This window comes from Diabrotica undecimpunctata, chromosome 4 (assembly GCF_040954645.1).
Source record: "Diabrotica undecimpunctata isolate CICGRU chromosome 4, icDiaUnde3, whole genome shotgun sequence".
In the NCBI taxonomy this organism is placed as follows: domain Eukaryota; kingdom Metazoa; phylum Arthropoda; class Insecta; order Coleoptera; family Chrysomelidae; genus Diabrotica; species Diabrotica undecimpunctata.
The window spans coordinates 156587174-156602191 of NC_092806.1; the positions used below are offsets into that span (position 1 = coordinate 156587174).

Sequence of the window (15018 nt, forward strand, 5' to 3'; positions counted from 1 at the left end):
CCTAAAATAGCATCTGTTGGCCTTGCAAATTCTGCGGTTTATCTCTGTGGTAGTATTATTTTCAGTGTTAAGGAGCGCTCCCAGGTATACAAATTCGTTCACTGCTTCGATGACGTCGTTTTCTACAACAAGTGGTCGTAGGATTTGTGGTTGCGTGCTTATTTTCATATACTTCGTTTTATTGGTGTTTTTTGTAGCTACCCATTTTTGCAGCTGATTTTTTTAATGCTACATACGCCTCTCTTACACCTTTTTTCGTTCTCCCAACAATATTCATATCATCAGCATAAGTAAGGATTTGCACTGATTTATTATATATTGAACCAATGGTTGTGAGTTGTGACATACGTATTACTTTTTCCAGAGCCAAATTAAACAGTCTACAGGAGAGAGGGTATAATACCTAAAGAATGGCTCCAATCAACATTCACACTGCTACCCAAAAAAGCCAATGCAAAGGAGTGCAATGAACATCGCACCATACCCTTAATGAGTCATGTCCTGTAATTGTTTTTAAAAGTAATTCACAATAGAATACATAAGAAATTAGATGAAGGCATAAGTAATACACAAATGAGATTTAGGAAAGGACTGGGAACACGAGATGCACTGTTTGCAGTAAGTGTTTTTTCGCAAAGATGCTTAGATATAAATCAGGAAGTATATGCCTGTTTCATTGATTTTGATAAGGCATTTGACAAAGTGCAGCATAATAGGCTTAAAGAAGTTTTATTAAATAAAAACATAGACAGTAAAGACATTAGAATTATATATAACCTCTATTGGAACAAAACAGCAAAAGTGAAAGTTGAAAATGAACTGACCGAGGATATCCAGATTCGCCGTGGAGTCCGCCAAGGGTATATTTTATCACCCTTGTTATTCAATTTATACAATGAAGCCATCTTGGAATTAGCGCTTGCCGAGGTCAGTGAGGGCCTAGAAAAACTGCAACACCTTGCTGAACAACTAAATATATATTGCAACGATTATGGACTAAAAATAAATTTGAAGAAAACCAAGTTCATGGTATTTACAAAAGCACAAAACATCAAAGTTAAGCTAGTACTAGATAATACAGAAATTGAACAAATATTTTCATGCAAATACCTTGGAGCATGGATCACAGAAGATACTGATCAGACAAAAGAAATAAGATGCCGCATTGAAATTGTACGGTCAACTTTTAATAGAATGAGAAAACTTTTTTGTAATCGCGATATCAATATATCGCTCCGAATAAGAATGCTTCGATGTTATATTTTCTCTACCCTTTTGTATGGGGTTGAAGCTGGGATACTTAAAAAATCCAACATTAAAAATCTGGAAGCACTCGAAATCTGGTGTTACCGACGTATTTTGAAAATATCATGGATGGATCGCAAAACAAACGAACAAGTTCTCGAACAACTAGGAAAACAATGCGAAGTTTTAAATTCCATAAAAATCAGAAAATTGGAATACTCGGGGCACATCATGAGAGGTGAAAAATACGAACTACTAAGGAATATAATGCAGGGTAAAATCAAAGGCAGATGAAGCGTAGGAAGACGTAAAATCTCGTGGCTACGCAATCTCCGTGAATGGTTTGGATGCAGTTCAATTGAACTATTCAGGCGCGTAACCAACAAAATTATAATTGCCAGAATGATTTCCAATCTCCGATAGGAGCGGAGCTTGAAGAATAAGAAGAAAAAGAGAGGGTCTCCTTGGCGCAGTCCGTTATTTGTTTTAAAAGGTTCAGACAGTTACTCCTGAATTCGTACTCTACATTCAACTTTTTACGTTAGTTTTGTTAAATTTATCAACTGATTTGGTATGCCCTAGCTCTTTTATTGCTTTGAACATTTCCCTTCTATTCACAGAGTCGTAGGCTACTTTGCAGTCTATAAATATGTGATGAGTATATATGTCATATTCCAGTGTTTTTTCTGAAAATTTTGTTTCAGGGTTGCAATCTAATGAATTTTCGGTTTACCACCTCTGAAACCAGCATGGTATTTTCCTACTATCCGTTCTGCATATGGTGCCATACGGTGACATAGTCCTGTGGAAAATATTTTATACGCTGCATTTAGAAGCGTAATTCCTCTGTGGTTAGAGCATTCAAAGATATCTCTTTTTTTGTGTATGGTGCAAAGTATTCCAATATTCCAACCATTGGGGAGGGATTTCTGTGTCCATATTTTTTTTATAAGCTGCTGTAATGCCATTATGGTATCATGACCACCTTCTTTATATAGTTCAGCTGGGATATTATCTATTCCGGGCGATTTGTTTCTGGTTAGTTTTTTAACTTCATCTTTGGTATTTCCTCTTCCCTCTCGTCTATTCCCCTTACCTATTACAATATGTTTTTTTTTATAGCCCTTTTTCTATCCGAATTGTCGAATAAAGGCCTCTTCCATTTCTCGCCATTCATCCCTGTTGTGTGCTAAGCGTTTCCACATTGGTCCTGCGACTCTTTTGATATCGTCGCTCCAGCGCATTTGAGGTCTTCCTCTTGGTCTCTTCGCATCGTACGGTCGCGTACGATGCGACCTACGTACGAACTACGAACTACGTACGTACGATGCGAACTACGTATTACAATATGTAGTTCACATAAAATAAGATTTGGGTCGTCTTGGTATCTTTTTATTAGTTGGTAGAGCTGGATTCTATGCATACAATGTTCGACTTATTCGTCGGGATCTGTGGACATTGCTGACAGTATTGTTACAGAGTAAGCATCGACAACACACATTGCCCCAATGTCCAATTCCAATCTTTAACCACCTCCCCTAGTTCTTTTTTTGTTAATTGATCTTTCCGTTTGTTTCTTCTTTATATTGAATCTTTTTAGCATCAAACGACTTTTAATAACCATCTACATCCGCGAAAAGGAAGTTCCAATTGCAGAAAAGGTATAAGGGGACCTGTATACCTTTGAACATTTTCTCAATCATCGATGAAGAAATTGGAGGAGTTTGAAATGTGGTGCTACAGGCGTATTCTGAAATTTTGGGTTTATGACAACGCTAACTCGAATGTTCTTTGAAGAATTGAAATTTTTCAGTTTAGTTCAGAAGTTGTGATCACCTCGAGTTCTTGTTAACTACTGCCTGATTATCAGCTAAGGGACAAACACCCGTACCTAGAGATGGTCTCTCTCTGAAGTAGTCTCGATAGAAGTGCCAAAGTTTTTGGCATCTTTTTTGGAGTCCCAAAATTCACATTCTCATCAAAATTTAGCTTGTTCCTATGGTTTTTAGGGGTTCAGTGGCAGTTTCGTCTCTGACGACTTGACTGGAATAAAGGTCTACGTGTCTCTATGTGACACGTAGCATCGTCCTGTTGAAACCATATGTCGTTGGTGACTATATCATCCAATCCAATGCCATATTCAAATAAAATGCAAGAAAGGATTCTTTCTTGCGTTTTCTTTTTTTTTTTTGCTTATGTATCTTCGTTGATAATAATTGTTTTTAGGACTATCGATTCGATATGGGTACCTATTGCAAATTTTGGAGAGGCTGCGGTGCAAACATAATCGAATCGTCAGGAGAAAAGGTGTGGGGAGCACTGTGGGAATTAACAGATGAAGATTTTATTAATTTAGACAGGTAAGCTGAATGTATCTGATGTACCAATGTGATTTATTGAAAGTGGAGAGAGAGAGAGAAAAAAAAACCTAACAGAAAAAATAAAGATTTTGATTGGTCGAATTCTACAGGACGGTTTATAGAAGGTTGTGAAAGCTCAAGAAGTTAATATATTTATTCACTTAGGTAACTAAAAATCGACAGAATTCTGAAATATTTACTTTCAGAAAACCACAAAAATGTGACGATTCGCTCCTTTTTTGTTTTGTTTTATTATGTCACCTTCTTTGTTCCGTAGTCTCTTTCATCATACACGAAGAAGGAAATCAAAAGTTAATAATTACTAGTAATAAATGATCAGATAAATATCAGCAGTTCGTATATTATCGAAAGAATATTGATGCAGCATTGGAATAAGACAAGGCGCTTGACGATAATACAAAATGGATTATGGTTTAGAAAAATAATTCAATAGAGACCTAAGATTTTATAAAAGAAAGAAAATAAAGGCAAATACTTTTCTAAGCTATATATAATAAATAAATTTGAAGGATGTTGAATTTAAAGACTTGAAAAAAACATTGAACATGACTGGCTTTAAGATACAGAAACTATTAATAAACTTGTAATTCCTGGTTTTTGGTGTGTATATTTTGTAGAGTCCAAAAATCACTGAATTTTCAAGGTTTTTCTTATTCTGTTCCATTTCTAGGCAAGAAGGCGTAAATTTGAATGTTTATAAATGAATAATAGTAGACTTTCTCCTAGAGGAGGAAAATCCAGTAGGGCTTCCATAGATGTGACCCTCAGAACACCTGTAATTCCAAGGCAATTATTTCTTTGCACCTTGCTTAACTTGAGAATGAAACTTTTTGCTGCACCTTTGGCCACCATACCACTGATACATATATTATTGTTGGTTTTGCCCCACATTTTTGCCCCTACTACGCTCTTGGTTATTCGTTCTTTATGGTCATTCCAAGTAAGCTCTGAATCTAGTATTGATCCAAGATACTTTACTCCACTCACCAGATTTAGACTTACAACCATTCAGGTTTGGAGGACCTAACCCCCCTAAATTTTTCCTGGTGAATTTCATGATGGGGCTTATGGTAAGCTCTACATTTGAAGTGCAATATGTAACTACAATCAGTTAAAATCTGTTATATTCTATCTCTTAAAATAACCGGGTCATCCGCATAGTCCAGGACATGATATTTGTTGTAATAAACTTACCTATATTGGTGAAATGAACTGTGAATCGTGCAATGCAATACAATGCACACACATACAGGGTGGCGCACCGAAAACGAAACAGATGCATTTACTGGCAGATGATTCCTTTTTAAAAAAAACGCTTGGACCCGTCGATTTTGTTATCGAGGGGGAAACAAAATTGGCATAAAATCACATTAACATTTGCAGCCCCCTAAGCGGGGGTGCCACCATCCCTAAAATCTTAAATGGAAAGGGGGGTCGAATGATCCATCATTTAAAAGGTCTTTCAACTCCCTTTACAATGATGTAAAATTCATGTACTTCAATTCAGTAGTTTTGGAGATTTATTGATTTAAAGTTTAAATACATCATCGTAAGAGGAGATCAATACATAGCAGCAAAGTTGTTAAAAAATAAAGAATGAACTGACCTGTCAGCCGAGTAAATGTTGAAAATGACCACCATTACTTTCCATGCAATAATAAAGATTTTGCTGAAAACGTTGCCGGACATTTTGCAATATTTGAGGAGTAATTTGATGGCACTCATTCACAATTCTTTGTCGTAAATCTTCTAAGGGTGTTGGCTGAGTAGCATAGATTTTGCTTTTTAAGTAACCCCACAAAAAGAAATCCAAAGGTGATAAATCTGGCGATCTTGTGGGCCATTCAACGGCACCTCTTCTACCAATCCATTGACCTGGAAAGGTCTGATCTAAATAATGCCGAACTCTTAATGCGTAATGTGGTGGGGCACCATCCTGTTGGAACATCAACATATTCTCAACGTATCGACCATCATTCTGATTTTCAATTATATCTGGTAGCGCAGGATCTATGGCATTTTGCAGTAATTCCAAATACATTTCACCAGTCAAATTTCCAGGTAAGAAAAAAGGACCAACCAAATGATCGCCAAAAATGCCAACCCAAACATTTAATTTTTGTGGCTTCTGTGTGTGTACCTAATGGTAAATTCTGGGATTAGAGTCCGACCAATATCAACAATTATTTCGATTTACTTCGCCATTTAAAAAAAAGGAACATTCGTCGGAAAAGCAAATGTTAAATAAAAATTGTTCATCGTTTGTAATTCGTTCACTCATAACTTCACAAAATTCTAATCGCTTATCAAAATCGTCTTCATTAAGTTCTTGTACAAGGTGAATTTTATACGGATGAAAATTATGGGCCTTTAGAATCCGTTGGATAGTACGTCGACTAACACCACACGAAGTTTGCAATTTGCGGGTACTTAATGTAGGATCTACAATAACTTGCCCTAAAACCCCCACTTCTGTTGCTTCGTTCCTTATAGGATTTTCAATATTACGTTTTTTATTGGCGACTGATCCAGTTTCCCGAAATTTAGCTACAAGTTCTAGAACATATTTTCGGTGCACATTATTGTTCTCATGTCGCTCATTAAAAATTTGTGCTGTTCTATTAGCGCACTGATTATTTCCGAAAAATATTTCAATAATTTCAACCCTTTCTGCCGTGGAATATACCATGGTTAATTTATGTATAAAGCAATAAATGATATTTTAACAACAAAGATTGGTCAAATCAATCGCAAACTAATGTACTATTTCCTATTTAAAATAAGTACGTGGCATTCTCTACTTATCTTTCTTCAAGAAACAACTTTTTTTGTCACAAAGGACACTTCAATTGCTATTTTTATTATTAATAAACCATGGGCGTAGTAAATAAAAGCATTTACTTATCAAGAAAATGCTTTTACTCAAATTTCTTCTAAAAGAAGTACAAACTAATTTGATGTACCTATTAAAGTCTACTTTAAACTTTAAATCAATAAAACTCCAAAACTACTGAATTGAATACATGAATTTTACATCATTATAAAGGGAGTTGAAAGACCTTTCAAATAATGGATCATTCGACCCCCCTTTTCATTTAAGATTTTAGGGATGATGCCACCCCCGCTTAAGGGGCTGCAAATGTTAAAGTGGTTTTATGCCAATTTTGTGTCCCCCTCGAAAACAAAATCGACGGATCCGAGCGTTTTTTCAAAAAAGGAATCATCTGCCAGTAAATGCCTCTGTTTCGTTTTCGGTGCGCCACACTGTATATACAATATCGTATAGCGAACAAAAGAATCGCGTCGCTAAAATGGAATTGGGCAGGACACGTCGCCAGATTATCAGACAACTGATGGAAAAAAACGTATTGTCGAGTGGAGAACAAGACAAGAAGCAATACGGAGTAAAGGACGCCCACCCACTAGATGAACTGACAACCTGAAACGTGTTAGCAATAACTGGATTTAAGCCGCATAAGACAGAGACAGATGGAAAGAGCTGAGGGACACGTAAACCCAACAGTGGACGCACACAGGTTGATGATGCTGATGATGATAGCAAACAAATAATTCAAGGAAATTTAAGGAGTCTACTAAATCATCGAAAAAATGATCAAATTGCAATTGGACAGGACACTTGGTGAGAGTATAATAAGAACACTGAACTGGAACAATAATCGAATAAAGACATAGATCCTACAAAAGAAACCAAAGACGAATACGGACTCCAGTTGGATAGATAACATAAAAGTGTCACCGGAAAATTCGTTACAAGCCGTCCAGAATAGAGAAAGGTCTATGCTTAAACAGTGAGCAATACTATTTTCTGCTGATGGTACAATTACAAGAGTAAACAGGAAGAAAATATAAACTAACAATAATTTTACCCTTCTTTTCTTTTTCGTTAGAACCATTTTGAAAATATTTTCAATATGGTTCTAACGAAAAAGTTAATAAATATTACTGGTATGTTCCTAACAAGAACGTTCAGTAGCCAAAGAAAGTTTGACATGATCAAAAAGCTGCAGAAGAAATTTCAAGTAGATGAATTACGTCCAGTTTGGATGAAGTCGAAAATGTATAAGTTTCTCTACCGATTTACCGTACCTCTAAGCATAATTTTGCCGAGAATGTCAATTTTAAGACGCCTAAAAAGATACAAAAAGGTTTACTACTTTTACCGTTCCCCTAAAACTCTCCTTGTAGAGGGAGGAAAACGGAAACAAATTAATTTACCAAGAGTCTCTACGCTATAGGAAAAAATGTTTCAAATAAAAAATATAGCTAAGATAATTTTGAACAAAAATGTTTATTAAAATTTTTTGCGTAGAATGAACCGTTCTCTCAGAGACAAAGATTGAAGCGATCGGCGATTCTGAATGTAAGTTACGCACACGAAATCAATGTTGAATAAAATTTGTATCAACTTGACGGTAAAAATTCGATATCTTTTGATCCGAGTATCCTATCGACAAAACTCAAGATGCGTTTTAAAGTTAACGAATGCAGCTTTTGTATACAATTTTTGTATTTTGCTGCAAATAAACTGATTTTTGCCATTTGTCATGATTCTCGTGAGATCAATACAATTTATTTTTTTCATTGGCCGGCCACTGTGGAGTTTTGATTACTTTTGAGCCTAGTCTTCAAAAAATATAGCATGACATTTTAGTTTTGAGTTTTGGCAACAAATTTTAAAATAGGCATTTAAAATATGCTGAATGCTATATGCTATATGAAATATGCTATAAAACGCTGAATTTAAACTTTTACATTACAAACGGTATAAAACGTTTAAAACTGCTCTTTTTCAATTACACTAGTACGTTTTTCAAAAGTAACCAACTTCTGCTACAAATTAATCCGAAAATCGTCTTCTTGGAGGCATTTCCCGCGACGTACGATCGTTTGTTGACACTCTGATCAAAAGATATCGAATTTTTATCGTCAAGGTGATACAAATTTTATTCAACATTGATTTCGCGAGCGCTACTGATATTCAAAATCGCCGATCGCTTCAAGCCTTGTTTCTGAGAGAACGTGTCATTCTACATAAAGTGCCAATAAGATTTTTTATCCAGTGGTACTGGATGAAGCAATAAAGAAAGCCAAGAGAAGAATGAGAAAACTAACATTAGGATACTGGCAAATGAAACAGACTCAACTATCAGAGCTTCTATTTGCAGACGGCATGGTTTTGATAGCAGAAAACAGAGAAGAACAACCTACAGAACAACCTTGAAATCCTAGAAGAAGAACTGTCAAACATAAATATGAAAATAAATACAGAGAAAACAAAAGCAATGATAATTTCAAATAAGAGAAAGACACACGCAATACAATTAAACGGAAAACAACTAGAACAAGTGGAACATTTTAAATACCTAGGAGCAATAATTGAATCAAACGGTAAACAAGACATGGAAATAAATGAAAGAATGGGACGAACAGGAAGCTTATTTAACACTATGAAAACAACATTTTTGGGGAAAAAAGAAATACCGGAGAAGGTAAAAACGGCAGTCGTTAAATCAGTAGTTAGACCTACAATCATGTATAATAGCGAGTCATGGACATTGACTGGGAGACAAAAATCTCGAGTCAATGTTGAATGAGGTTCCTGAGGAAAATAGCAAACAGAAAGAGGACAGACAAAATACGAAACGAAACAATCAGACAAAACCTAAAACTAGAACCAATAAACGAAAAAATAGTAGAGGGGCAGCTAAGATGGTTCGGGCACGTGTGTAGAATGTCGAATGAAAGATTAACAAAACGAGTGTTTGAAACGAGAATGCAAGGGAAAAACAAACGAGGAAGACCAAGAGTTAGGTTGGTAGACGAAATCAGAAAAGAAGTTGAGAAGAAAGGATTGACATGGGAAAGTGCACGAAATCTAACACAAGACCGGATAGCATGTAGACAACAGTGCAAAACTTAACCCCACCAGTCTTACACCTAACGGTAGAAAGGCTTAGGACTAAGAAGAAGATTTTTTAGGGTCCCAAAATTAATATTCTCGGCAAAATTCAGCTTGTTCGTATGATTTTTAGGGGTCAACTCTCTGACGACTGGTATTGTCCGTATTTGCTTAAAGATTTGTGTTCTTTATTACTAATTAAGAATCCTTTTATTTATTTTTCTATTTTTAGGCAAGAATACGTGCATTTAAATGTTTACAAACGAATATTAGTTGAAATTGAAACTCCAGACGGCCAGAAACTTAACTGCATAGCATACCAGATGGTGAATAATTTTGAAAAAGTGGATTTGGCCAATTTACCATTTGAACGACGACCCAGTCCAGCATATATGGATGTCATAATTAAAGGATCTCAAGAGACAGGTCTGCCAATAGATTATACGAACTTTTTAAGAACTGTTTCTACGAATGGCATCGAATACGCTCCAAATTTGGATCCAGAATAATATATCTATTTATTAGTCTCCAATTTAAAGTTATTGTATAAAATAAAAATATATTTTTGTTAATGTATCAGGCAAATATTATTAGTTTCCAACTATCCTCATCCAATCCCAAAATGTATAAGATTTCTATGTTTATTAAAGAATTAAACAGTGTTTAGGATGCTCAATGTACAGGATAATGGTACAATGTTTTTTTAGCAAACAACAGCATGCTGAATATTTGGGCAATAGCGGTTTTGAGTATATTAAAATAAAAATATAATTTAATGTAAAACGATAGTTTCCATACTCATCATCATCATTGGCTTTGACAACTCTTCGTGAGTTTTTGCCGCGTTTACTATTGCCTTCCATTGATTCCGATCCTGTGCTATTATTTCCCATGGCCTTACTTCCATCTTCTCCAGGTCTTCCCTGACTGCGTCTTTCCACCTTTTTCTAGGCCTCCCTGTCGATCTTCTACCATCTGGTCTTTCCCAAAACACATTGCTAATCAGTCTGTTGTCATCACTCCGTACCACGTGGCCTGCCCATCTTAATCTATTGGCTTTTATGTATCTTACGATGTTTCCTTTCCCGAAGAGAGTCTCTATTTCATTGTTGTATCTGCTCCTCCATTCATTTGTCACGCTGTCCCTGCAAGGACCATATATAATTCGCAGGATTTTGCGTTCCCATACTAATAGCTTATTGATTTCTTTCTTTCTCAATGTCCATGTTTCACTTCCATATGTCACTGCTGGTCGTATTATGGTTTTGTACATTTGGATTTTGGCACGCCTTGAGAGAAGCTTTGACCTCATTAGATGTTGAATGGCAAAGAATGATTTATTCCCCGCCAGTATTCGTATTTCAACCTCCCGTTCTCCTGTGTTTTCTCTGGTAATTGTTGCTCCTAGGTATTTGAATTCTTTGACCACCTCAAAATTATGATCGTTTATGGTAATGTTTTGTCTTATTCGCTGTCGTTACTTTTTTGATACGACCATGTATTTAGTTTTTTCTTCGTTTATTTTCAGGCCTACGCTTAGTGTTGCTTCTTCAAAGTTCGATACTATATCCTTAACTTCCAGTGTTGCTGTGCTACTGCATCTACATCATCTGCAAATGCGAGAATAATCTTTGCTGCTCTGGCAGTTGTCTGGTTTGACTCTGGTATAGATTTTTCGCATTGCATGTTCCAATGCTAGGTTAAATAGTAATGGGGACAGCGGGTCTCCCTGTCTGAGTCCGGTGCTTATGCCGGACTAGTTTCCATACTACAAAACCTTTTTCACATAACACTTTTCTTTTTTTTTTTAAGGAATTTCATTTGTATTTAATAGTTCAATGAATTAAATCACTCTCAATAACATAAACTATACTTTCGTCTACTATAATTTCATTCTTCATTGTATAAAACCTTTTCAAATAACCTGTAAGTTTTTAATGGTTAGGCCAACCTTTAATGATATTCACAAACTTTACTTAATAAGATATCTTCTTGAGTTGACTTTTACAGATCATAGACACAGTATAGACAACAACAGTTGTTATCTATACTGTGTCATAGATTTTATTCACGTTATTATCATATTTATCTTATCATTATTCTTATCTTTAATAAAGTTACGTGACAATAAATCTGTTATATGCTGAAATTTTCCAGGTAAATAATGTAATTCTATATCATTTGTTAGTTTTAGCAATTTTAGTGTCATTTTTTAAGTTGTTTGTGAGGGTATCAGTGAAATATCTTTATTCATTAAATAAATTAGTGGTTTATGATCGTTAAAAGCAATAAAATTTCTGCCATAAACTAAATAGTGAAACTTCTTACAAGCAAATAGTAAACTTAACATTTCTTTTTCAATTTGTGAATAAGATGATTCTGCAAATGACATACCTACCTCTTGAAGGAAATGAAACAGATCTTTTGTTTTGAATTAGGCAACAGCCTAATCCATGTTTTGATGGATCACAATAAATTTCAATATGTTTATTTGAATAAAATTGAATTAATACAGATGGTTTTGATACTATTAATTTAAGTATACAGTCTGCCCCAAACCTTTCTTTCAGTGCGTCACTAATTTTGACGTCATATAGGATTTTAAGAATATCGAGAATTATTGCATGAAATTTTAGTTAAATCTGACAGTTGCAGGATCGTAATCGGTTAAGTGTGAAAAGGTTATTTTTTTTTAATCTAAAATAAAAACTAACAATTCAAAATTGTTTTGTAATATTAAAGGTAAAATTTTTAATTTACATATAAAAGGTTTCGTCCTGTATATAAATTTTTATCGCGCATTATATTGGAACGGCAGTTTGTCATAATTCCTATTCTATACATTCCAAGGAAAGTGCTTAATTAGCTAAGATTTACCATCTCCAATAATTCAAGTTTTATCATGATTGTTGAAACACGTATATGTCTCCCTTTTAAACATTCTACCAAAGAGTGTTTAGTCCAACTTGAATTTGGTATTTTTGGTATGAAGGGTAACTTCTTATATACTAAAACGCTAAGCCCTTTTCTTGTCCACCACTTTACTCAAAAACCATATTAGATAATTAAAATATTTTTTCGGAATATTATTAGTATTACGTATGAGATTGTCAAGATATACTTTTGGTACAAAAATTCACTTCCGGTTTTGAGATGACCGGAAGTTAAAATTTACTTTAAGTTTTAGACCCCACAATGTATATATGGATCGAAAGGTCTCGTCGAGACGAATCTAAATATGTACTTCCGGTTGCGATCGGACACCGAAAGTGACCCGAAACGCGCATAAAACGTCAAGATAGAGCAAATCTGACACCGGATTCGCGACCAGCATGCAAAATTAACGGCTAAATGATAACATTGTAACAAAAAACATTGTTTTCGACGAAATATTTCGTGATATTTAATACACTTTTTACTTGCATTATTATTAATGAATGTTATGTATATTCTTGCTTATCTGACACCGGATTCGTGATCACACCGGATTCGTGATCAGCATGCAAAATTAACTGCTAAATGATATCCATGTCGACATTTGATGAACTAAAAATTGCATTCCGGTTTTGAGGTCGACTTCCATAATCACTTTTTTTTTAACTTGCATTATTATTGATGAATGTTATGTATATTCTTGCTTATATTGTTTGTATTGATCTCTTAATTTTTCTCGCAAAATAAAAATTTCATTTAATAAACTCGATGTCGAGTTGGTCCGCTAGTTATATACTAAAACGCTAAGCCCTTTTCTTGTCCACCACTTTACTCAAAAACCATATTAGATAATTAAAATATTTTTTCGGAATATTATTAGTATTACGTATGAGATTGTCAAGATATACTTTTGGTACAAAAATTCACTTCCGGTTTTGAGATGACCGGAAGTTAAAATTTACTTTAAGTTTTAGACCCCACAATGTATATATGGATCGAAAGGTCTCGTCGAGACGAATCTAAATATGTACTTCCGGTTGCGATCCGACACCGGAAGTGATCCTAAACGCACATAAAACGTCAAGATAGAGCAAATCTGACACCGGATTCGCGATCAGCATGCAAAATTAACGGCTAAATGATAACATTGTAACAAAAAACATTGTTTTCGACGAAATATTTCGTGATATTTAATACACTTTTTACTTACATTATTATTGATGAATGTTATGTATATTCTTGCTTATATTGTTTGTATTGATCTCTTAATTTTTCTCGCAAAATAAAAATTTCATTTAAAAAACTCGATGTCGAGTTGGTCCGCTAGTGTTAGCCTAAAATGAACAAGAAAAAATTTAAAGACGTTAATGATTTTTCAGTAGGTTATGGCAAACTATATTTTGATACAAACCTTCACTAAACATTCTGTATACACGGGTTCTAATAACATGTTCATAGTTATTGGTTAAAGAACGGCAGAAACTGGTAATAAAGTTGTCCCAGCCTCTTTTTCTAATTGACAATAATTTAATAATTTTAATATTAGTCTTTGTTTCTTCTCGGTATATCTCGGCATATTTAAAATATTTTTATGACAATAAATACAAAATTAAATTTTCACTGTAAAATGTCTGAAAATACCATCGAGTTAGAATCTATGGAGAAGCTATGAGCATATTAACATAGTATAAAAAGAAATAGGTTCTAACTCGATGGAAAATACTAACCTGGAATGATAATTATCATTTTATCAGTTGACATTGTGAAAGTACTGTCAAGATCGAGACCTTCTGCGTCAAATTATATTTATGCGCATTATTGATTGGTGATGATTGATATTTAGCGTATTATAAACTCCAACCAATTATACATCCGTAAGTAGAATTCGCTTTAATATACAAATACCCGTAAACGATACATAATTTTCTAAGTTCTCTATGCTTATTTGTCCAAAACCAATCAGTATCTCTTTGAAGTAGCTCTCTTAAAGGACTGTATATTGCAGACATATTAGATACATATTTCCTTAAAAAATCGGTTGCCTGTAAAGTCGGTTTTACGGGCGAAGATTTTACGTGACAACGTCTTTTTCTCGGTAGAATATTTATTGATATGAATATTATTAAATTGCACAATAGGAACAAGGAATTGAATGAAAATAAGAATTGCACAAATTTGAACTATAGAAATATATTTTGTTTACTAAAACATTGTACATGTAAACTTAAACTTAACTAGTTTCTATTTGAGTGATTTTGTTGAGGATAGGACGATGATAGGAGAAATAGCATCGCACTAGCGGACCGATCATGTTTGAGTGGGAGAGAGACGCAAGGCATTCGCCGGTCCGGCGGGCCTCTCTCTCGTTCGGTGACTCATCGTAACAGACGTGAGCGGGCGTTACACTTTTTCATGAGTGACTCCGAGCCACAACCTAATTTAAGACGTTGTCACGTCAAAAATTAAACATTTCTAAAATTAATTAAGGCTCTTTTTTATTTTTAGGCTTATTTGAGTTTATAATTGATTTTATATGTT

At 34.6% G+C, this 15018-nt stretch overlaps 1 protein-coding gene across 5 annotated transcripts in view; it reads left to right on the forward strand.

Annotated features, from left to right (window-relative positions):
• LOC140440275 (gamma-glutamylcyclotransferase-like) overlaps nucleotides 1-15018 on the forward strand; it is a 42251-nt gene that overhangs the window by 17056 nt on the left and 10177 nt on the right. For 2 of the 5 annotated variants that reach the window (XM_072530688.1, XM_072530685.1), the window contains exons 3-4: nucleotides 3472-3605; nucleotides 9779-10122. The exons of 2 other annotated variants lie outside the window; for them this stretch is intronic. In XM_072530688.1, the coding sequence (XP_072386789.1) occupies nucleotides 3472-3605; nucleotides 9779-10055 (411 nt within the window). In that variant the 3' untranslated portion in view covers nucleotides 10056-10122. Of the gene's footprint in view, nucleotides 1-3471; nucleotides 3606-9778; nucleotides 10123-11601; nucleotides 11704-15018 lie in introns of those variants that run through there. One more of the 5 variants, XM_072530686.1, reaches the window with a different exon arrangement.